The sequence below is a fragment of the Astatotilapia calliptera genome, chromosome 12 (genome assembly GCF_964374335.1).
Source record: "Astatotilapia calliptera chromosome 12, fAstCal68.1, whole genome shotgun sequence".
Taxonomy (NCBI): domain Eukaryota; kingdom Metazoa; phylum Chordata; class Actinopteri; order Cichliformes; family Cichlidae; genus Astatotilapia; species Astatotilapia calliptera.
In genome coordinates this window covers 19,138,991-19,163,258 of record NC_137433.1, presented here as the reverse complement: position 1 = coordinate 19,163,258, position 24,268 = coordinate 19,138,991, and the positions used below count along the sequence as shown (strand labels likewise).

The window sequence follows — 24,268 nt, the reverse complement described above, 5'->3', positions numbered from 1 at the left end:
ACACACTTGCATGAAAACAAATGAATGGAAATCACGTTACCAAGCATAAAAAATTCCCACCTGCTGAAGTTGGTTCCTCACCATCTGCTGCTGTTGAGACACAAAGGAGAAAAAGGGGGGAAAGGGAAGAGAGAAAATTCCTATTAGCTTCATCACAACTATGTATTTAATGCCGCAGCTGTATTGCAACAGATTCGGCTGTATTGATAATTACATTTTGTGCTATCATATGCAAAGTTTTATTTAAGTGTAATTCCCTTGAGCACACAGTATGTGAAGGCAGACACACCTGCTACCTGTAGGGTACAATATCCTGCCAACAGACATGCTCTCCAGTGCTGCCATGAAACATAACCTGGCACAGTGGAACATCTGATGCCCCATCAATACACGTGTCCTGGTCTGTTACCTTTCCCTAATATGTGTTCATCATTCTGGACCAATGTAGGATTAGCCCCTGTGGCATACTTACTTACTATCTGCATCCCTGGCTCCCAAGACCCAGTCCAGCTTTGTGGCTTAGATTTGGCCTGTCTGCTAGCATTACCACAACCCTCTGTCTCCATCATTAGTGTGAAATTGGTCCAAAAGACGTGCCCAAAAGTTGGGCACAGATGCAGAGGCAGTCAACCAAGGGCATCAGATTCAAGGATGATAAATATGATTGTCATTATTATTGGGGATGAACAGAATGTGTAACCAGAAATGGATGGATGGACAAACGAGGCCTGAATGTATTGAGATTTGCTGCTGTACAGAGCATATTAAGTATACGTGTCTATTATTTCTCAATAGCTAATGATGTTGCTTACCAATTCTTGCTTAATTAAAGTATGATTCAATGTCATGAGCATTTTTTTCATCCACAGCACTGAATACTAATTAGACATTAACATATGGAGAGGGTGAAGCCTGCATAAGCAGAAAAGCAGACATAGAGCGCCTGCATTGCACACAGGTGCAAATATATACAAAACCATCTGAGAAATCTGTTTCATTTCCAGCCACAACACACAGAACCATTTGGAGACCAGATTTTATTCTTTTTATAAACCAAACATCAGCGCTCTGTCAGGTTCTGCTCCCTGTGGTGTTTTTGGATGTGGAAATCAAATAAAGTGCTCTCGGGGGATTTTAAATAAGTTTTCTTTTTATTTATTTTATTCAACACATCTCCTAAATGTCTAGCAAATTATTTAGTGCATCACTAGTTGTGGTACTCTTTAGACAGAAATATACGATTGGAATCAAGGCAGCAGCATCTGTAAACTGAAGGGAAAAATGATTCACTTAGTCATAAATGTGATAAACAGATACAATTAAAGAGTGAACCACAGCCTTTAATGCTGCTTTGACTGTGAGAGAAAGCTTCAACTGAAGCCACACAGAGTCAAAGCCAAGCACTTTCTCAACCTCTCATCTGCCTGGCAGCAGAAGCTCTCCTTTGTGTTTTACCATGCGCACGGGCCAATGTAATCCCCAAACCGAGCGCATTCCACGGTTCACTTAGTGTGGTTTTCTTTCTGCGCCCGTTTTCTCTTCAGCCTCACCATAAGGGTCAAGACGCACACTTGCAAGCCCTCAGACACAGTTTTGTGTGTGTGCACACGCATGTGCACACACACAAAACTGCACACTTGATAAAGGCAAAAAAAACAACAACATATGCCTCAGAGTGCAGACAACTATTCACACCCACACATAAATACACATGCTGAGAAGACAGAGATGCATAAAAGGATGGGTTTTATGTTTATCCAAGTGTTGAAGTGGTGAATCATAAGAGTGCATAAAATATTGAAAGTACAGTGGGTTGGCAAAATTTATGTCTCTAATTGTTGGTGTTCTCCATAAAAATAACAAAACACCCAGTGTTAGCTGAATCACATAGCTTATTTCCCACAGCAGTGAGCATCGGGATAAACTGTGGACAAAAAATAAACAATAAAAATATGTATTAAAGATTACCTACACGTTCAGCTAGACTAAAATGGTGAAAGTGCAAAGTTTTGACTGGGAAACCGAGGCGGAGTCACTTTTGTTGTTGTCAGATTATTCGCTGACTTCCTGAAATCAGTAGCAGCAGAGATGTTGTGCATTAATGCTGAACCTCTTAGAGAGGGAGTCTGAATTGATGGTATGCATTTTGATGCATGTGAGGTCTGATTGTGACATGTTTAATGCCAACAGTAAATTATTGGCATCATAATGGTTGTGTTCTTATCATGAATTCTACCCAGATAGGCATTGTTTCAATAAATATCATTCTTAACCACAACTTAAAAACTGTTACTAACATTCTTGAGAAAGTGCCTCTAATTTTATGCTAAAATGTTAAAACAAAGTCATTACATGAAATCTCTACAACAGAAAACAAAGAATTGCTGTATGCTGATTCAAAAATGACTGACAAACTGAATGTTGATATATTTTCTATTCATAAAATCCTGCAAATCCAACAAATCTTGTCAAAAGCTGTCATTAGAGCCTTACCAGAGTATTCCCTCCATTGGCTGGATCTATTAAAAATCTATTGGTTCGTCTATATCAAAAAGTGGTAAAAACACAGCTGTTCTGCTAGCCAGCAAGCTATAAATATTACGTGGGTCATTCTACAGTATGGCTTATTGTCAGTTCTTCCCATATGAAGACACAAAAATACATTGCATGCACACAGTTAACTTTTTGAAAGTGTGTGTTTCGCCTTCCCATGCACTCCTTTCGCTGTCTTGTCTTTCTCCTCCCTGAACCTGGTATTATATTTGTTTACTGCAGGAGCAAACACAGGAATGGGCAACAGTGTAATTCTTGTGGTATAGTCCTATATTATTGAGACAAATCCATAAAGTAAACTGACAGACAAGGGCAATACCAAGCATATTGGTGTACAATAAATACTTGATGCATTGATATTTCTTCAGACCACATTAATAAATTTGTAGAACATGGAAGGTTCTGGAGATGGCTTATTTAAATGGCCCCTCCTTCTTACCAGGAGAAGGTACTCTCTATGAGATGATAAGCCTCTATTGGTTTAATCTGACTGACAGCCAGGAGGCAGTAATAACCATCCATAATCTAAATAGGAACCAGTCAGGCTTTCCTGAATTGATATGACCTCAAGGTGTTCAGTGGAGATAGAGGAGCAAGTGCACAAGATGAACAAGCATAAAAACTATGCAGAACATGCATACTGTACATACACATTCATATAAGGGTGAAGATACCCCTTTATATACACTCAACAAAAATATAAACGCAACACTTTTGTTACTGCTCCCATTCCCCATGGGATGGACGTAGAGACCTAAAATTCATTCCAGATACACAATATAACCATCCCTCCCAAACAGTGGTCACAAATCAGTCCAAATGTGTGGTAGTGGGCACATCTGCCATATTGAGATAATCCATCCCACCTCACAGGTGTGCCACATCAGGATGCTGATCTGACATCATGAGTAGTGCACAGGTGTACCTCAGACTGCCCACAACAAAAGGCCACCCTGGAATGTGCAGTTTTTTGCGCTATTGGGGGTCTGGGGACCCAGAACCGGTCAGTATCTGGTGTGACCACCATTTGCCTCATGCAGTGCAACACATCGTCGCATGGAGTCTATCAGATTGTTAATTGTGGCCTGTGGAATGTTGGTCCACTCCACTTCAATGGCTGTGCGAGGTTGTTGGATAGTCGTGGGAACTGGTACACGCTGTCGTATACGCCGGTCAAGCACATCCCGAACATGCTCAATGGGTGACATGTCCGGTGAGTATGCTGGCCATGCAAGAACTGGGACATTCTCAGCTGCCATCTGCCCTGAACAATGTGAACCATGATTCATCCGTGAAGCGCACACCTCTCCAACGTGCCAGACGCCATCGGATGTGAGCATTTGCCCACACAAGTCTGTTACGGCGACGAGCTGGAGTCAGGTCAAGACCCCGATGAGGACGACGGGCATGCAGTTGAGCGTCCCTGAGACGGTTTCTGACAGTTTGTGCAGAAATTGTTTGGTTGTGCAAACCAATTGTTCCAGCAGCTGTCTGGGTGGCTGGTCTCAGACGATCTTGGAGGTGAACCTGCTGGATGTGGAGGTCCTGGGCTGGTGTGGTTACACGAGGTCTGCGGTTGTGAGGCCGGTTGGATGTGCTGCCATATTCTCTGAAACGCCTGTGGAGACGGCTTATGGTTGAGAAATGAACATTCAATGCACGGGCGACAGATCTGGTTGACATTCCTGCTGTCAGCATGCCAATTGCACGCTCCCTCATTGCTTGTGGCATCTGTGGCATTTTGCTGTGAGACAAAACTGCACATTCCAGGGTGGCCTTTTGTTGTGGGCAGTCTGAGGTACACCTGTGCACTACTCATGATGTCAGATCAGCATCCTGATGTGGCACACCTGTGAGGTGGGATGGATTATCTCAATATAGCAGATGTGCCCACTACCACACATTTGGACTGATTTGTGACCACTGTTTGGGAGGGATGGTTATATTGTGTATCTGGAATGAATTTTAGGTCTCTACGTCCATCCCATGGGGAATGGGAGCAAAAACAAAAGTGTTGCGTTTATATTTTTGTTCAGTGTATTAAACAATAGGGTTCACCAATTTTTTTTACCATGATGGGTAAATATGTACACAGTACACTCACATTCCTTAATATGATAAGCCATTTTGATTTAGTAACTTTGTTTGCAAGAAGCATTTAAATCAATGACTGACCAACAGAAATCAGCTAGTACAGTTTAGTTAGTAGAGTTAAATGGCTGTGACCTTTAGTATTTACAGCTTGTTTTACACACATAAACGTATCCATGAAAACCTTGAGGGTTATGCAATGTGGACCAAAAGAATGCCAACAGTACGTAGCCTGTTCAGCGATAATGCACATGGGTCACTGAAGGCTGAGAATTATAACAATGATGTGAAATACATTCTGTGGCCTTCACAGTCACTCAGTCTGATTCACGAAGAATTTCACCCCTTTAGTTGAGTTCACTAGAAAATTTAAAGTTAAAACACAAACTGGCCCTGTTCCAGTTCCACATAACAGAAGGCGAAAGTGTTATTCTGAATTTTTATTTACTTTTTTTAATGTTAACATGTAAGTAAAAGTCACATCTGCAATGTCCCAAAGTTCTACACTTGTGCCAAAAATGAAAGGCATTTCTAACACCACGTTCCACAAGATGGAAAGTAAATAATGCCTTCTAAAGTCCTGGCACGTCCAAAGCAGCAAATCCATGAACTCGTGACTTCATTTTTGCACTCTTCTTTTTGTCAGCAAGTAAGCCCTTTACATCTATTTATTGTTCTATTCTTCTTCTATTCTCTGTGTACAGAGAATTTTACTGCAGCCAAATTCCCAATTGAATGTCTTCTAACACACAGCAGAGCAAGTGTAACATACTGACTGATGCACTCTCCATTAAGGTTCATTGTTAACCAGCAGTCATTTTCCAGAAACTGCTGCTGAGCAAACGTCTAAAACAAAAAGCAAAGAAACAGAGAATTATTTGTCTGTTAGGCTTAATGTGAATCGATAAATACATTTGGACTTTGAGTGGGGCTAGGTTGCATGAAATATTTAATGTATTTCAGTGTTTTTTCCTAACCATTACCATTAGCCTTATAACCCTACAACACTTCAATACTAAAGACAGCGTTATTGTTTTGATGTACCTGCATTTGTCAGGGTAAGGGGTTAACACAATGATTGCACTGTTATTATGATAGCAGTGCATTACACAGTCGTGGGAGCCACTGACTGTTTTATGCTGTTGTGTTGACACTGACCCTCACTGGTGCTTTGTATTCTGGAAAGGTTGTGTAGGAACCTCATTTTGATGGTAGTTTTTTACAAGGATATCCAGCGGGTGTTTGAGTGGATGCCCCTTACATCAGTAAGGCAAATTACTATCCAGTTTTTTTAAGAGATAACAAGCTAATGGAGAAGTTTGATCTGATTCAGTAGGTTGCCTTTCAGCTATACCTAGTGTGACCTACTGCAAACTTTTTTAGTGCTTAATTAGGGCTGATCAACTGAAAACCCAATAACGTTAACCAGAAAGAGGTAAACCCGAGTTCTGTCGAAAATAAAGGCTCTGTAAAGCTTATCACTCTCACTGTCATGGCCAGTGAAGCCATGGCAAAGTCGAAAAACGATCCGGGTAATGGATCGTATTCCCATTTAGCAGTGTAGCATCAAATATGACAGTCGGCTGTCAGTGCTAATGATGGCAGCCCAGACACCTCCTTGCTGGAGCTGACAAATCCTGTTTCTGTGTGCCAAGTAGCTCTACTGTAGTTATCTCAAGCAGTAAAACTTTTGTTAGAGTTCCCATGCTTCTTCCCAACATTTGGTGGTAAGTAGGAGATATGCTCAGCCTTAATTAGCATACAGTAGCTTAAAAAAAAAAAAGATCCATAAAATTATCACACAAACCAGTTTAATTTGCCACAGACCTGCATTTAATTAGTGCATGACTCAACCTGCAGCTTAAAAGGTTCCATGTGTTTTCAGCCATAAATGAGCAATAGTAATTATCACAGTCACACTTTTAGTCACATGCAGACTAGCAATGTCATAAATCATCACAGACAGCTTCAAATGGTGATTCTAGGTAAAGGTATCATTTCTATGAGACACAATACAGGCAATAATCATTTACACTTTGCATGGTTAAGATGTTTAGAAAAGTCCTCTGGACTCTGAAAGTGTAAACGCTTGAGACTTTGTTTCGCTTATAAGACATTTACTGATATCAGCACAGCTTCCCATGAAGACCATCAGTATTTATGTGTGAAAATATCATTTTACTTCTTCTCACAGTGAATAAAAGAAACAAATGTCTAAAGTGGTTTGTTGCAAATAGGATTTAGTTAGTGGCACTGCAGCACATATGGCAGCCTTTATACATGTTCTACATTTGCACTAAAGATATCACCTTTCCCTGTGCTCCACAAACACACACAAACACACACACACACAAACCATGAACAGATGCTCATTGCACATCTATCTCCCACATAAGAGCACCCTTAAAAGTGTTTGTTCCATCACTACGGTGCTTATTAACATTAAATCATCCAGCTATGGAGTGGGTGGCTAACTGTGAAATGACTCACAGACACAATACCAACAATAATTAGGGAGGCATTGTTGAGGCACTTCCTTATCATTAGTTGTTTTCCAACTAATGACAAGGAAGAATGCAGTAGCACAACCCTTTATATCAAGTGGAGTGGTAAGCACCATCTCTCTGTAAGTAAATAACCCATCCATCCTCATTTTACTTTTTTGTCAGCGGAGCAGGAGTGCAGGGTAAAGTATACCCTTAATGTGGGGCTCTTTGACATGTGGTTTAGAATGGAAAAGAAAGGCACCTCCCTACAGAAAGATGTCAGACACTTATCCCAACAATTCATATGACTTCTAGGCATGCTTTATGCACCATTACAACCTCTATGTAATAAAACAGGAGTAGATATATTGTGAAAAATGGGGCAGGAGGTATGAAAAAAAAATCTCATTGGAAAGTTTCTGGCAAAATACTTCAGCTGTACAGCTGTGTTTCCTGATACAGCACAGAAATACTTACACTGTTTTATTAAACGGATATACAGGACATGTGGCTTAAAATTATTTTTTAAATAAACAATCCATCAAAATTCAGAGGTTATGTGAATTGTGGCTGTTATGTGCAAGTGCACAAAGAAAGTTGTGTTTTGCTGACTGTATTGCAAAAAAATGAAGTTGGAGAAACTCACAAAGAGTCATATCCAAGACAAATTAATCTTGCTATGTTATCAATAACCAAGGAGAAGTAGTGATTCTTGTCAAAACTGAAAAGTGCTCATAAAATGTTAAGTATGAGTTGACCTTCAGGACAATGGCAAAGATCTGTTAGGTGATCTTTGTGTGCAAATTTTATAAAGACTATATGAGAATTAACAATTCTTGTGCATTGTGGAGTGACGGTGGAAAGGGCAATGGACAAGTCGCTGTCCATTGCCCTGTGGCTTTGTGGCTTTGTAGCCTTAGACCAGTACAGTGGACCCATAATGAATGCAATGATGTTTAATGCCAGTGTGATAAGAATATGCAACTTTAGCTTTCTTTAGTCATCAAAATAAAGGATGACCTGCTGAAATTCAACCTGAGCAGAATGGAAAAGAAAGCCACTTTTAAGTGGCTTTGAATGTGGCATGGTAGTTGGAGTATTTCCCACAGAACCTTCTCTAGGGTTTACAGAAAACGGTCCAAAAGAGAAAATACCCAGTGAGCGGCAGTCCTCTAGGCAAAATTGCCTTTGTTAATGCCAGAAGTCAGAGGAGAATGGCCAGACTTCTTAGAGCTTATTGTAAGACAACAGTAACTCGAATAACCCCAGCCAATGTATGGAGAAAAGCATGAACGCACTACATGCTGAAGTTTGAAACAGATGTACTACAGCAGCAGAAATCCATACTGGATCCTACTCCTGCCAGCTAAGAAGAAGAAAAAACGAGGCTACAATTTGCACAGACTGCTCTGATGAGTCTCAATTTCTGCTGTGACATTCAGATGATGGGGGTCAGAATTTGGTATTAATAACATTAAAGCATAGATTCATCCTGCCTTGTATCACTCGTTTAGGCCTGTGATGGTAGTGTAATGGCCTGGGGGATATTTTCTTGGCAATCTTTGGGCCAATTGCTGACAAAGTCCTTCCCTTTATTATCACAGTGTACCAATCTTCCAATGGCTGCTTCCAGCTGGATAACATGCCAATTCACAGAGCTCAAATAATCTCAAACTGGTTTCTGGAACATGAGAATGAGTTCACTGTACTCAAATGGCCTCCACAAGTCTCCAGAACTCAATCCAATAGAGCCCCTTTGGGATGGAAGATTCACATCATAGATGTGCAGCTGACAAATCTTTAACAGCTACATGATGCTATCATATCAATATGGTCCAGAATCTTTGAGGAATGTTTCCAGCACTTTTCTAAATCTGTGCCACAAAGAATTAAGTTTGTCCTGAAAGCAAAAGGTGATCCAACCAGGTGCTATTAAGGTGTACCTGCAAAGTAGCTGGTGCGTCTGTATGATAATGGCATTTAGCTATGTTATTCATATATCTGCTGCAATTATGTGTCTCTCTTAAGACACAAGTTTAGGAGACTTAAATATAAGGATTTTCTTTTTCTGTAGCAAGTATTCAAACCATATGGCAACATATTCACAATAACGCACAAGGTACATACTGTGTTCAGAATTAAGAAACTGATGTGGGCAAACACAGAGCCGTAATATAAGACAGATTCTCATTTTTTTAAAGTATGACTGATTGAAAAAATTCAATTAAAAAGAAATGTAAAATTCCTGAAACTAATAATACGACAAACTGTATGTGAATGCATGTGGAAGAGGTGCTCAGTCAAATAGAGCATCAAATTGCTATTCCAAGCATAAGATAATGAAAACCCCATGGATGAGTCTGTCTGCAGAGAAGTGTTTTTGTAATGTGGTCAATACAGAGCACAGACATATCCAAGGTTTGATTCATACTGTTTTTTTGACATGGAATCGGTATGTTTCTTAGTCTTAGAGTCAGTGTGCAAAACAAAGTGTCAACATAATAACATATGTTCTTGAAGGTAACTTAGTCTGTATGATTTATTGAATTCTACCACAAGAATACAGTAACAGGAAAAAAATCTGACAGCCTAACAGGCAATTATCAATAAAATGAAAACTCTCATGCTGGTTACTGAAACCCTTTACAAATGAAATGTGATTGATTGAAAGGTAAGAGATAGAAAACTAAAACAAGCAAGTGCCCTTCAGTGCCATAACAAAACGATTCATTTGCATTTTAACTTTTGATACTCTTAAAAAGACAATCATTAACTGACTAACACTCTGTTTATTGAGATTCCTTGGCAAAGACTTTAATATCACAAAACTAACTGATAAAAGAACAGATGGCCAGGTAACCTCTGGGTATTCTTCTTCTTCTGCTGTAAACTGGTGTAAACCTTTCATAAACCAGAACATCAGTGAGATAGTAGTTAATTCAGCTCCGCAGTTATAAAAGTTGAAAGTCATTTGAACAATACAGCAGGAGGAGTAGCGATTCTTTTGGGTTCAGTGATTCATTTCATTTTTGGTCATATTGAATAAAATATTAAATCCATTTTGTAAATGTTTGTAATTTTAAAGGTCAGAAGAGGAAATTATTCAGAAATTGTGATTGAAAAAAACTATTAAAAAAACTAATCTCAAGGCTTTATAATGAGTCTATGACATTGTCACTATTGTGTCACCCACAAACTGGTGAGTGACGTGGTAGCTATGGCCATTTTTTATACATCGTTCTCAGGTAGATGTGATTTGCATCTCCACTCATAAATTGGTCAAATATTTTTTTTAAAAAAAGCTGTTTTCACTCTTATGTATGCAGGGCATATTCTGCCGGGGTGTTGTACAACCAATAAACAAAAGCAAATGAGGTCCCTGAGTGGTAGAGCGCACAACCCCATTATGCAGCAGAAGCTCTTTCCTAAAATTTTATGGTAATTTTCCACCCCTTTGTATCAGAAACCTGTGTTTACTTCAATTATCTGAGATGGAACTCTAAAGGTTAACTGCTATTGTCTTTCACAAAAAAATAATAAAAGCTCTAGAACAGCTGAACTGACACAGTGAGGTTATTTGTTTTATTTTATTTTTATGTCTTTTTTTTAAGTCAGGTTGTATAACGCCTGTACACTCATATGATACACTAAACTGTCAAATGTGTCAGTTGTATAATTTGTGGCACAGAAATCTGCTGTCATGGGCTTTGGGATGTACTTAAGGCAAACACCTACCAGAGCCGCCATCTGTTATATATAAAATTCACTACTTGACACTGACAGTATGAGAAACAACGCCCAGGATCACAGTAGCTGTTTAGTTCCTAAAAATTATTTTGTAGGAAAAGAATTTTTGATGGCACAGACTTTGAAGAAGGAAAAGGCACTTAAAGGTCATCAGGACCGCTTTCCCCTTGTGCGGTGGTGCTTTATATTCAACTGAAGGGCCTCTGAAGGTAGAAGAATTGTTCATCCAGAGATTTGGCTCATAAATAGTGGGGGAAAAAACAAGGAAAAAGACAACACTGTAAGTCAGCATGACTGGCATATTCAGGGTGGGCCATTTATATGGATACACCGTAATAACATGGGAATGGGTGGTGATATTAAAGTCCTGTTTGTGGCACATTAGTATATATGAGTAAAGTTACGTTGAAACCAAGCACACCATTGTTTTTCTTATGACATTACCAATAAGTTTGATGTGTCACATGGCCCACTTCCTATTGAAAAAACAAAAGTTGTATCCAAGATGGCCGACTTCTAAATGGCCACCATGGTCACCACCCATCTTGAGGAGTTTGCCCCCTCACATATACTACTGTGCCACAAACAGGACTTTAATATCACCAACCATTCCCATTTTATTACGGTGTATCCATATAAATGGCCCACCCTGTATATTACCAACACACCTGATACTGTTACACACTGTGATACTGATACATAAGAGCAAAGCTTATGTTAGGGTTTTCAAATACTAACAATTAGAGTATCAGCTTAGATACTCGTTCACAGCAGGATGAGCGCTGTGTTCGCTTCCTCCTGTTGTTACAACATATAGCTCTACTGCAGATAGGCAGGCACGCAGCTCTGTCACTCACTAGTAACGGAAGTAGCTGGCATTCACAATACTGAACAACACTTTAAGAGGAATGTCAAGAAATTGAACAGCTACCATAAATATTAAAGAAGCCAACGCACACATTAACGTTAGCCATCTAACTATTAGCAGTGATATGATTACTACATTAGCCATCAGTTACGTTATCATTAAGGTAATAGCTAGCGGCTATGATTAATATTAACAACAGTTAGCAGGCCTGCCCACGTGTAACGCAATGTTAATACAATGCTACAAGTTAATACATTGTTAATACACAGTGTTCATTTAACAGAATATCATAATTATTGGCTTAAAGTCATAGAGGAAAGCTGAGAAACATCTACTAGCCTACAGAAACCAACTCTCCCTCAGAAAATCTAAAATAAAAAGTGTTGTCAAATATATACACCTTTCACTTACGCTGTTTTTTTCTGCCATTAATAGATATAGTAAAGACTGAAAGGAAAGAGAGTGGAGAAGACGTGCAGCAAAGGGCCAGACTCGAACCCGGGCCAGCAGCTATGGTCGCCTGCTCGTCCCACTGAGATAAACCAGCGCCCTACACTTTTGTTACTGTATGTTTTATGCTATTTAAAACACCTGAACACCAGTGCCATCTTGCTCTACTCTTTATTAAAAAGAAAAAAAAAACCTTGGTATCACAAATTTCATTGAGTAACCAGTATTTTCATTGCTTAAAGCAAGGAAGCTTGGCTACATGATTACAACTTGTGACCCGTTTAATTTAATTTAATTACTCTATTATAGTGTCAAACTACTGTAGTATTTGTCAAGCTGGAGGAGAATATCTGAAATTAAAAAGGAATCAATCCACGTCAAGAGGTCTCATTTTTCATTGTGTTCACCAAATGACAAAGCAGGGAAAATATAAACTAAATCTTGGTTTCCTTTTGAAGTGTGTAGCTAAAGAATAATTTGTTCACATCAAACAAGAGAGGAGAACCTTCCGACTCATTCCACTGTATTGTTAGTGTAGAGAAAAGGGAGGAGGGGTGAAATTCTCACTCCTCCTTAATTGGATGTAATAGCTAGAGGGAATAAACTTGGTTTGGCCTCAGGGAGGGGAAAGTAAGAAGAGAGCGAATATGTTTGAGAGGGCTGAAAATGCTAAACATCCATGGAAAACTATAAAGACAGACAGTGTGGTCCTGGTAAGCTGAACACGTATGCAAACTACCGTTCAGAAACTGCCTTATAAAGATAAAGGCACAAAGAGAAGTAGAAAAAAAATTAACATACAGGAATGTGGACTGGAATTAAAGTCACCAGAGAAGCGAGACAGAAGAGAGAGATCTAAAGGAAGCAGCACATCACACAGATGAAATGGGTAAACGATAACAGAGCTCACACTGGCCACCAAGTCTGTGAAAGCTTATCGAAGGTCCTGGTCCAGAGAGACGATATCTACGCCTTTGCTGCAGGGACATTTGAGGATGAAAGAAACCTTAGGTGCTCCTATTAAGTCAGACAGTTGGTGAGCACATTCCTTTACACCGCCCCCCTCTGAGTTAAACAGATTTCTATATCTACTGGAAGTAAGGAGGTCAAACAAAGGGCTCAGTCAGGTTTTACTTTATAACAAGGAAATTTAAGTCTGTTGATGTTTGATATTAGTTCAGCTTTTTTACTTATTCTTAAGGCATTTACAACCTGCAAAGTGTGTTGATATTTTTTGAGCTGTCATGGGAGATGTCATGCTTTATGATATGGCCTGCAAATATAATTTTTCCTAATACGCTTAAATGTGAACCCATTGACGAATACAGTCACGCCAGTGTTTTGATCTAAGTAACCAATGCAAGCATTTCTTTGCATTTAAGCACTACTTTGTTTCATTATAAGTTTCTCATTTTAAACTAACATGCAATAAAAGGGGAAATTGAAACCAAACAAAACGGAACAGTATTTAATTGAACCAGGCAATTGGATACATTTACTTTATTAACTGTTAAATCTAAATTCAGAAGCAACTCAATCTCTCTTTTTCTGTATTTTCTAAGAGAGTTCCAATAAACAACAGCAAGAGGTGTAGCTGTGGCAAACTATGCGTTCAATATATTCCCCACCCTCGTAAGGAAGGAGGCACAGATGTGTTTCCAACACTGGCTAAAATGCAGAGAGAATCATACATAATACATAAGAAAAGCAAATTATTTCTCGTTTATTTGTGGGGGGCTTTTAAATCTGTTGTTAGGCATTAAACAAACAGTTGTTTCAACTCTGTTACAACTTTGATCACTATATGTTAAAAGCATTTATGATCCAAAATTCACATCCCATAATTCGTATGGTTTGGTTGAGCTCCAGTCAGCGTGAGGCCTGAGGTATCATCAAATGTAATCATCACCTCTAAGGCCTGCACACCCAAAAATCTGTCTTTGGAGTCCTTGTCATAAAGCAACTTCTGTTACCACAAAAGCATCCAAAAATGGAGCTCAAAGGATTGGAGATCTCTCTTGCCAGCCAGGAGCATCCTCTGAATTTTATAAGTTTGGTTATGCTGAAATCACTTTCTTGCTCTTTTCTTGCCTCTACTGCTTCTCTGACTTCATAGTGGGAGTGTGCTAAATTTATTTTTTAGCCACTCTGTACAGAGATATATTCCCACAGGAGCTCAAAATTCCAGATAAGACCATCAAGGCTAGAGTCCGTGGTGTGGTTAAGACCTAAACTGTGCTTAGAGAAAGAAAAAGTAGAGTGGCTTGAAGAGAGGGAGGGGTTTTAAAGAAATGCCCATCTAGCTTATTTCTTTTCTTTTGTGTAAAGGTCTCCATCCTTGTTAGCAATAAGCTGGTCCCCCATTCTGCCCTCTACTGTTCTCATTACTGTGCATCCTGCCTCAGCCAGCACTAAGCCCTGCAGAGGTGCACAGAGGGCTTTCGTCTGAGGATAAGATCGATACTTCTCCTCATCATGGGCCAGGGGCAGCGATAATGCACTCAGCCCAAGGCCTAGAGGGTTCACAGGATTTTTTTTTCCAGCAACTTGGGATCTAGCTTTTTCTGAGGTGAACCACTATAGTATGAACCATGACTACAGAACAAATGTATGCAACGGTTACAGAACAACAAAAACATTTTAGATTTGAAACAATTAAGAGGTCCTTAAAAAATCTTTGATACACAGATGCAGAAGCACGACCTTAACTGACAGGGAAAAGTATTCACTGCTCATATCATGCACCTGTCATGAATGTCTTATTAATCTAGTACTTACAATTTGGATTTAACATCTTTCAGCCCTATCCAAGGGATAATGACTGAGTGGTTCAACCAGCAGACCCAACAATGCACTGTGCCTAAGCAATCCTCTTTTATATAAAGTCTTTCCTTGACACACTAGTTGCATTGAAATACACAGCATCAAAATTTAAGTGTGGGTTATCATGTTAGTGTCCTTTCTCAAGCATCTATTCTATTAAATAGTAGTGGCTGCTTTTTTTTCACAAGTATTGCATTACGTTACTTAATTATTCCCTGGAGAAAGCAATTCTTTGCAAACATATTGTTACATTACTTTTAAATGACTCCATAACATGGCCTGAGACACACTGTCAAACTTAACATTTAACAATATAAAACTCGGAGGCTGCAGTTCCACACACTGACAAAAATACCCATCGTAATGAGGAACACAAGCTTGTTCCTTACGTGTTTATGTATTACACAAGGCCATTAAAGACAGAGGCATTAAAGCTGGAAAACAGCCCAAATAGCACTTCCCAACACCAAAGTGATTCTGCTGTTTAACTAACCTCCGAACGATCTCAGCTGATTTTATACTTTGTTTTATTTTATGTTACTTATACAAAGTGTTCAAGAGAAAGTTAAATGCTGCAGTACTTATTTCAGGTTTAGTATCCCTTTAGGCTGATATTAAATATCCTATTAAAGATGATGACCATGCTTTCACAGTTCTGAATTTTGATCTGAAACACAGAGTTCATAAATATGACTCTTATAAAGGAAAATAAGCTGGGGTGATGAGGTCAATAATAACAGCTAGTGCATGCCTGTGCTATTGTTTGGCCTCCTGTTGGCACCTAATGTACACTGAACAAAAATATAAACGCAACACTTTTGTTTTTGCTCCCATTCCCCATGGGATGGACGTAGAGACCTAAAATTCATTCCAGATACACAATATAACCATCCCTCCCAAACAGTGGTCACAAATGTGTGGTAGTGGGCACATCTGCCCATATTGAGATAATCCATCCCACCTCACAGGTGTGCCACATCAGGATGCTGATCTGACATCATGAGTAGTGCACAGGTGTACCTCAGACTGCCCACAACAAAAGGCCACCCTGGAATGTGCAGTTTTGTCTCACAGCAAAATGCCACAGATGCCACAAGCAATGAGGGAGCGTGCAATTGGCATGCTGACAGCAGGAATGTCAACCAGATCTGTCGCCCGTGCATTGAATGTTCATTTCTCAACCATAAGCCGTCTCCACAGGCGTTTCAGAGAATATGGCAGCACATCCAACCGGCCTCACAACCGCAGACCTCGTGTAACCACACCAGCCCAGGACCTCCACATCCAGCAGGTTCACCTCCAAGATCGTCTGAGACCAGCCACCCAGACAGCTGCTGGAACAATTGGTTTGCACAACCAAACAATTTCTGCACAAACTGTCAGAAACCGTCTGAGGGACGCTCAACTGCATGCCCGTCGTCCTCATCGGGGTCTTGACCTGACTCCAGCTCGTCGCCGTAACAGACTTGTGTGGGCAAATGCTCACATTCGATGGCGTCTGGCACGTTGGAGAGGTGTGCGCTTCACGGATGAATCATGGTTCACATTGTTCAGGGCAGATGGCAGCTGAGAATGTCCCAGTTCTTGCATGGCCAGCATACTCACCGGACATGTCACCCATTGAGCATGTTCGGGATGTGCTTGACCGGCGTATACGACAGCGTGTACCAGTTCCCATGAATATCCAACAACCTCGCACAGCCATTGAAGTGGAGTGGACCAACATTCCACAGGCCACAATTGACAATCTGATAGACTCCATGCGACGATGTGTTGCACTGCATGAGGCAAATGGTGGTCACACCAGATACTGACCGGTTCTGGGTCCCCAGACCCCCAATAGCGCAAAAAACTGCACATTCCAGGGTGGCCTTTTGTTGTGGGCAGTCTGAGGTACACCTGTGCACTACTCATGATGTCAGATCAGCATCCTGATGTGGCACACCTGTGAGGTGGGATGGATTATCTCAATATAGCAGATGTGCCCACTACCACACATTTGGACTGATTTGTGACCACTGTTTGGGAGGGATGGTTATATTGTGTATCTGGAATGAATTTTAGGTCTCTACGTCCATCCCATGGGGAATGGGAGCAAAAACAAAAGTGTTGCGTTTATATTTTTGTTCAGTGTATGTAATTAAATTGAGAAATGTGAAAAAAAAATAGGGGTGGTAGATGTTTTAACGCTGAAAAATGGGTCATTTTAGCCATCTGCTAGGTGGTTGCTAGGCAACGTCCCAGCATCATAACGCGATGCATAATTAAACTTTTGTAGTGATACATATTATTTTATTGTCATAAAATAAAAAATTATACAATGTTTTTGTAAGGTGTTCTAGGTGCATAAATGCTAAAAATTGGTACAAGGTAGGCAAGACAATAACATCATAATACCTGATATGATAATATTTCATATAATGACTTTCAGAGTCATAACATGTAATGTATATGCCAAGTGTGGTTTCTCAACTTCTGATAATTTAAGAAGAGTTTGTGGCTAACAAAACAAGCACGTGAGACAGTTTTCCATGTGTTTATGAAGGAGAAATAAACAAACTATAATCAAAAGTACCGAAAAGGTAACACTTCATAATATGGCCTGTGACTATCATATTTACTTACAAATACTTAGAGGTACATATTCTGCAATTTCAGAGGTAACAGTCAGGTTGTTACAGGAAACAGTGAAATAATTATACTGTAAGTAAATTTAAATAGTGTATGTGTAAGTAATTTTATGTTGTGCATTAGTAATTTAAAGGTTTTTTACACGATAGAACACAAATTAAACTGTAAGTAATTTTAAGTATAATATAAGTGATTTTAAGTACTCCATCATTTTTTGGTGATGATCGAGTATTATGGAGTGAATTAATGCTGTATTTTTACATCTTTATTTAATACTCATTATGTTGATGTGCACGATGGATGTTCTATTATTCGACTGTGTTAAGTTGTCTGACGCCACTCCATAATGCGAATCTTGCCATGAAAAATAAAATGTACTTACAATGTAAGATTTCCAAATATGTTTTTCCACAAGAAATTATGCAGTAAATTAGTTATACAGTACTTAAAATTACACAAAAATTTGTGTCTCCTTTCCTGTAAAACACCTGAAGTCATTCACAACAAAAATTACTTGTGTTATTACTTACATTTACCTATATTACAACTGTTTATCTGTTCCCTTTAAAAGCCTCACTTGCTACCTCCTTTATTCAGTGCACCTTGCTAAGTATTTGTATGTCAATATAATTACCCTGTAATTTCAAACAAAGTACACTGACATTCCATTTAATTACAGGGGATTACACTTTTTTTCTGAGGCCATAAGGAGAAGTAGAATAAAAAATAGAAAACTTTCTTTTATTCAATTAGCTATCTATCAAATTACAGAAAAAATAGAAACATGGCTATCCCTCAGTCACAAAAGTAAAAGCCAAAACAATTAAATAGTGCTCAAATCTTTCCTCTGATGTAATTCTCAGACAGGCAGAGATGCATAGCATCAAGGCTTTTTGATGGATTGTGCTAATTATTATGATTCAAAAGCATCCTATTTCAGGTTCTTGCTCATTAAGAGTTAGAAAGGCTAATTGGATTAAGTAAATATGTCATTTTCCAATACAGCCATATCACAAAGGAGTAATGCCACTTGGTGCCTTTCAATTTTTTTAAATAATTGCGGTCATCAGATTACGTATTTGCACAGACATATTGAGCAGTGTGGTACATCCATTTCATACTGCTAATTGCTGTAATCCCATCAGACATATTATTTTCAATGGTAACACTCATATAATGGGCACCTATATCATTCTCTAGCATGCTTTGTTACCTGTCTGAAATTCTTGTGAAGACAAAAATGTCCTTTTAAAAAGCAAGCTAATTGAGTTTTGTTTTGAATATGTTTAAAGGTTTGAAGACGCTGGTAATTTACTATATTTGTTCTTCAAGTCCTGTTGAGGGAGAACTATGAAAGACACCTGCTTCCCACCACCATCCACTGGACAGCTGATGCTCTGATGCAACTTCACAACATGCCTCTCTGCTTTCTCTCAGCCCCCACCCCCCCTTTTCTCTCTGCACGCTCATTACAGATGCCCTAGTTTGCTTGTGAGCCAGGAGAGCCTCGCTAGCCTCATTACAAACTTGGACACCTCCCATCTTTTGTACCTTTTTTCCAGACAAGATCTCCCACATTCATGCTTGTATCCCAGAAGTAGCATAAAAAGATTCATCAAACATGTATAAAGGAGTAGAGCTCACATCTCATCTGAATCTTCGCAGTAACCGCTGAAGAGGAAGGTGTCTGTGACGGAAAGTGCCGCTGCAAATTAACAGGCAAGGAAAGACAAACTAGGCGAAGCAAAAATGCATTTTAGCTGGAAACTGTGACACAAATTTACGGGATTAATGCATATTCAACAACACATCTAGGCATTTCTTTGACCCTGTTCCTTAAATGTTACCTCATTAGCCCTCTTGTTGTCATGATGTTTTGCATTTGGCATTTTGGATGAAAGAAAAATTATGCCACACTTTTGACTGAGCAACGCTGATTGAAAATTCACAAAGAATGCACTTGTACGGCAAATGCAAATGTTTAGTCATGTTTTCCCAGCTTTTGCAAGTGTTTTTGTGAGACAGGGAGACACAGGGTGCTTCAGAGAACCAATCAAAACTTTGATAAAAGCAGGAAATATGGCTAATTTAATATTTCCACATTTCTGCTTGAGAATTTTATCAAGAAAAATTGAAATCAAGATTTGTGTAAAATTCTACATGTTTATTTTCTTGTCAAAAAACACACAGGAGGGTTAAACCATGCAGCTCACAAATGTCTAATGGATTCTGAAGCCTGTTAGCTTAGCATAAATACAGGAAATAGGAAGAAGTTGTTTCATTCGATTAGCTAGTTGTGATGCTAAGTGTGTGAAATCCTTATATAAAGTTTGGTTTGGTTTGGTTCGTATTTTCATATGATTACCAAAATAAATCCATGTTAAAAACTGCTAAAGAGGCAACAGATCACAACAATGACACTGTTATAATGGGTGTATTTTATGGGCATGCTCACATATTAAACATTATAGTTATACTGGTTAACAACAACATTAACCAGTATAACTACCTGTTTTACCTTTGACACAAAGAAAAGTGAGATTTCCACCTGCTTCTATCCACCACTGGTATATTTTGCAAAACAAAGCTTCCCTTTTTTTTGCAGCAATACCTGCTGCATGCAGTGCCTTGTTTGAAGTAAATTTTAACACTTTAGTTAATGAGAATTTGAAGGGTTTAATTTACTTATATAAAATTCAGTCTGCTAATATAACAATTAATATTATTACAGATTAACCAGCACTTTAAAAGCAGTGTTGAATCAAATTAAACATAAGCTGTTTACTCCAGTTAAATACTGAATGAACAAATGTGAGAATGGTACTGATCTCGTTTTCTTGCCAACAGAACAATTACCATCCCCATTAATTAACAGCACATTTATTAAAATGAAAAACATATGGATGACATGATGAGCTACTTTGTTCTGTCTCACTGAATAGCAGGTCCTTCACCTGCCGCAATTTATTGTTAGGTAAGTTTACACAGGCTATTTGAAAAGTCAAAAATTGCTGGTAAGCTCTGTTTAATGTTCCTCTTCAACGCAGGAAACATCGAAGGACATGAAAAATACTTGAAAAATATCTTCTGATTCTTGTTCCCTTCATACTTCACACCCGAAGGCCTAAGCTGTGCATTGTGTGCAACGGAAAGGGCAGGCCTTGACAAATTGAATTTTTTTTCATCCTGCTTACCCCTTGGTCAGTGAATTTCATGTAGCAGGCACTACTTACTTAGAGATTCAGTGTCAAGCAAGAAAAGGCTCAGTGTGAGTGATGATGTACAGTCAAGGGTGATTACTGAGCTTCGACGTAAAATGCTGTATTCACTTTTCAGTGATTTTATTTTGTCTTTGCCTTAGCACACATCTTTAAAAGATAACACATCTTTGTAACCGAACAGCATGTGACACAGACAGATAAACACATGTACTAGACGCTGCTAGTGTCCAGTCGATAGCATTATTCCTATTATCCAACCACATCTCCAACGAAATGCAGCAACAACTAAAGAACTATGCTTCTATGTGTATAATTATAACTTCTAGAGTTTGTGTATGCAAGAGAGGAAGACAGCAAGAGTGAGAGTGCAATATCCCACAAAGACTCTCCTTCAGTGCACTGAACACAGTTAAAAATACACACTGCAATTTAAACTTTGAACTTTTCAGTTGCTAATTTAATCTGTCACACTCTTCACAGGTTCAACACTCGGTGCAGAACAAGATTTCAAGCTTAGTCACAATACACTGGCAGAATCTGCAATAGAGCACACCCACCTAGGACAAGTGAACAGGTTAGAGAGATCAAAGTTGTAAATATTTCATGTGCCTCAAACAGTGGTGAGTTGTACAAAGGTCTGTTTCAGAAGCAAAGTAGATAAAATAGGACGATATCAAACATGGTTAATAATGCAAGTTAGAATTAGGTTGGGTATACAATATGAAAACTAAACTAAATAAGAGGGAAGTAACAGCTTGAAAGCTGAACAGTTCATACATTAAGCATAGGCTGACATTTGTTTCATTTCTTCCTGTCTGCTTCCTCTGATTGCTTTCTCTAGAATGTGAGAAGTCCTAAAAGAGGCATAAAATTAAACATGACAACACCAGTGTTGTAACGCTTGACTATGCTATAAATGACTATGCTATAAATGACACACTTTTTCTTCTTTATAAAATATGGAGAAAGTGAAAACAAACAATTTAATGGTTCTTGTATAACTCAGTGGTCTTGTTTATCACTGAGAACATTTATTCTGTGGTTTCTGTAAAACTGATTGATTAATTGACTGAATTCACAAACGTTAAAGGAAAAATGGTTAAAAAACATCTGTATTCAAACAGGCAAGCACGTTTTAAAGACCACATGGCCAGCTTGTGTAGCAACAAGCATATGGATAATATCAATGCATATCATTACATCTGCACATTCTGGCAGCCGCTTATCATCCTGTATTTCCACACATGCTGTAAACAGTTTTAATTTTAGAAAAACAGCTGCAGAGAGGTACAGTTAAACTATGTAACTGTAACAACTTTGCCAGCATACCAATTGTGTCCCAGTAGTTAGCTAAATCTGAAAATGAAGCAGACTACTGTTACTCTGCTATGAAGTGTGAAGTAATGATGTGTCTGTTACATAATTGCCTTGTTTTTTCTGTGTCTACCCCACTTGGGCATCATGGTGGTGCAATGGTTAGCATTGTTGCCTCACAACGCGAGCATTCCTTCTTGGGCTCCCACAGGACTATGAGAGCTGAATTGGCTGAGCAGTAGATAAAGTGCTTAAGGTTTATAGAATAAATTGTTGTATGAGGCTGTGGTGAAACACAGCTTCTGGCCTAAAGCACTCTGAGTGATCACCGTGACCAGAAAAGCACTAAATAAATTCTGGTGTGGTTCCATCAGTGTCTCTGTTAGTAATGAAATGACATCTCAACAGCAGTTCGGTTACAACATTTATACCACAGATTTGGTCTTGGTTTCAGACATTGTTACACTTTGTTCCATTAACAAAAACCCAAAGAGCACAATTCAAAAGCAAGGGCTGCACTAAAACTTTAATGTTTTACGCTGATGTTCGTTTTGGTAATATGGAAACTAAACCTTTTTCCCAATTGACATGACCCTGACCTTTGACCCATGACCTTTAAGTATTACATACAAAAATAGTTGGGCTGAAGCCGAATAGGCTGAAATCTTTAAACTGTAAAAACTGTAAAATTAATGTAACCTTGTAGGGCACTGTATTGAAAAAACAAAAGAAAAAATGTGTTGTACAGCTCTCTTCGTGCCCTTTCGTCTGATATACTACTTGGAGATTTTTTCAAGGTCAACTTTGACTTTGGGTGCTAACAATGAAGGTTTAGCTCAAATGCTTAGCCAATTTAGATACTCATGGAGTTTTTGCTGATTTTGACCTTGACCTTTCACCAAACTTGAATCAGCTCGAGCTGTTATTAGTATCTCGCATGACACAAAATTTGAAAATAATATCTTAGTAATAATATCTGAAAACAGATTCTCAGATTATCTTTAACAATTTATGTATCTACTGTATATCGTACGTGCTGGGAATGGCTCTAGCCTTCAATGAGAATGAAAAACACGAGTGGATCGAGAACAGGTGAACAGTTGGATTCTCCACATTAAGCAAAAGTTAGGAAGTGGAAAGAAATACTGACTTTTTGTTCACAAATCAAATTGAGTGTTTATTCAATTCAGTTCTGTTTGATTTAAAGCATGCAAACTGGTCACAGTGGTGTCAAGTAATATTTTAATGTTGGTATTTTAGTATAAAACCACAATTTTCTTTCTACTTACTATGTGCTATACAGGGTTAAGACCTTAATAAGTGGTTACTGCTACATTTGGCTTGCCCTTGGTTTATTACTGAGCTAAAAACAAGAGAAGCTCATCTGAAACTATTGCTGTCTTGTGACATGTTGTTGAGCATTGAGACTCTAGCAAAAAAAGTTATCAGAAACTTGTACCTGAAAGTACAAATCTGGTGTAAATTGTTGCAACCTTTGCCCTTTTTGTGAGGGCAACTGACTGTGACTATGTCTCACTTTGATTTTCGGGCAGGAGTGGTTTCTGTTCGATGAACATCATGTTAAAGGGAATTTTCATCCTGGCTCTCAGCTCTATTTTTTCTCCCTCTTTCTACCCGTGGCTGGTACTACAAACCCCAAGGGTAATCTAAAACATCTGGATGGAAAATGTTGCACTTAAAAAAAAAACTGCACTTATCTTCAAAATGGATAACATATACATTATGTCGTTACCTAAAATTGCTCTTCTGAAAAAAAAAATGTTTAAAGCAAAGGCTTCCAGTTGAAACTTGTCATATCCAGACTGATCGTATCCTGCTTCCTCTCAGTCACTCACCTGTTTCTATTCAGCGCAATTTAGTGTAAACTCGGGCTGACTCACACGATAAATAAATGCATGTTGTTTTGTGTTTTGCCAAATGAGTGAAGTATGGATGCACTTCCACACTGTGAAAAACAGCCAGAATTGCTGCCTAGACTTGGTGTGATGACATTTCTGGGTTACCTCTCCAAGCTTCAAGCACAAAAACCAACTCTTCTGTACACACACAAACACACACAAAGA

At 38.8% G+C, this 24,268-nt stretch overlaps 1 protein-coding gene across 3 annotated transcripts in view; it reads right to left on the bottom strand.

The window, feature by feature from the left end:
* Nucleotides 1–24,268, bottom strand: part of edil3a (EGF like and discoidin domains 3a) — a 130,817-nt gene that overhangs the window by 97,209 nt on the left and 9,340 nt on the right. The window contains exon 2 of one of the 3 annotated variants that reach the window (XM_026188922.2): nucleotides 61–87. The exons of 1 other annotated variant lie outside the window; for it this stretch is intronic. In XM_026188922.2, coding sequence (XP_026044707.1) covers nucleotides 61–87 — 27 coding nt within the window. Of the gene's footprint in view, nucleotides 1–60; nucleotides 91–24,268 lie in introns of all 3 variants that reach the window. One more of the 3 variants, XM_026188921.2, reaches the window with a different exon arrangement.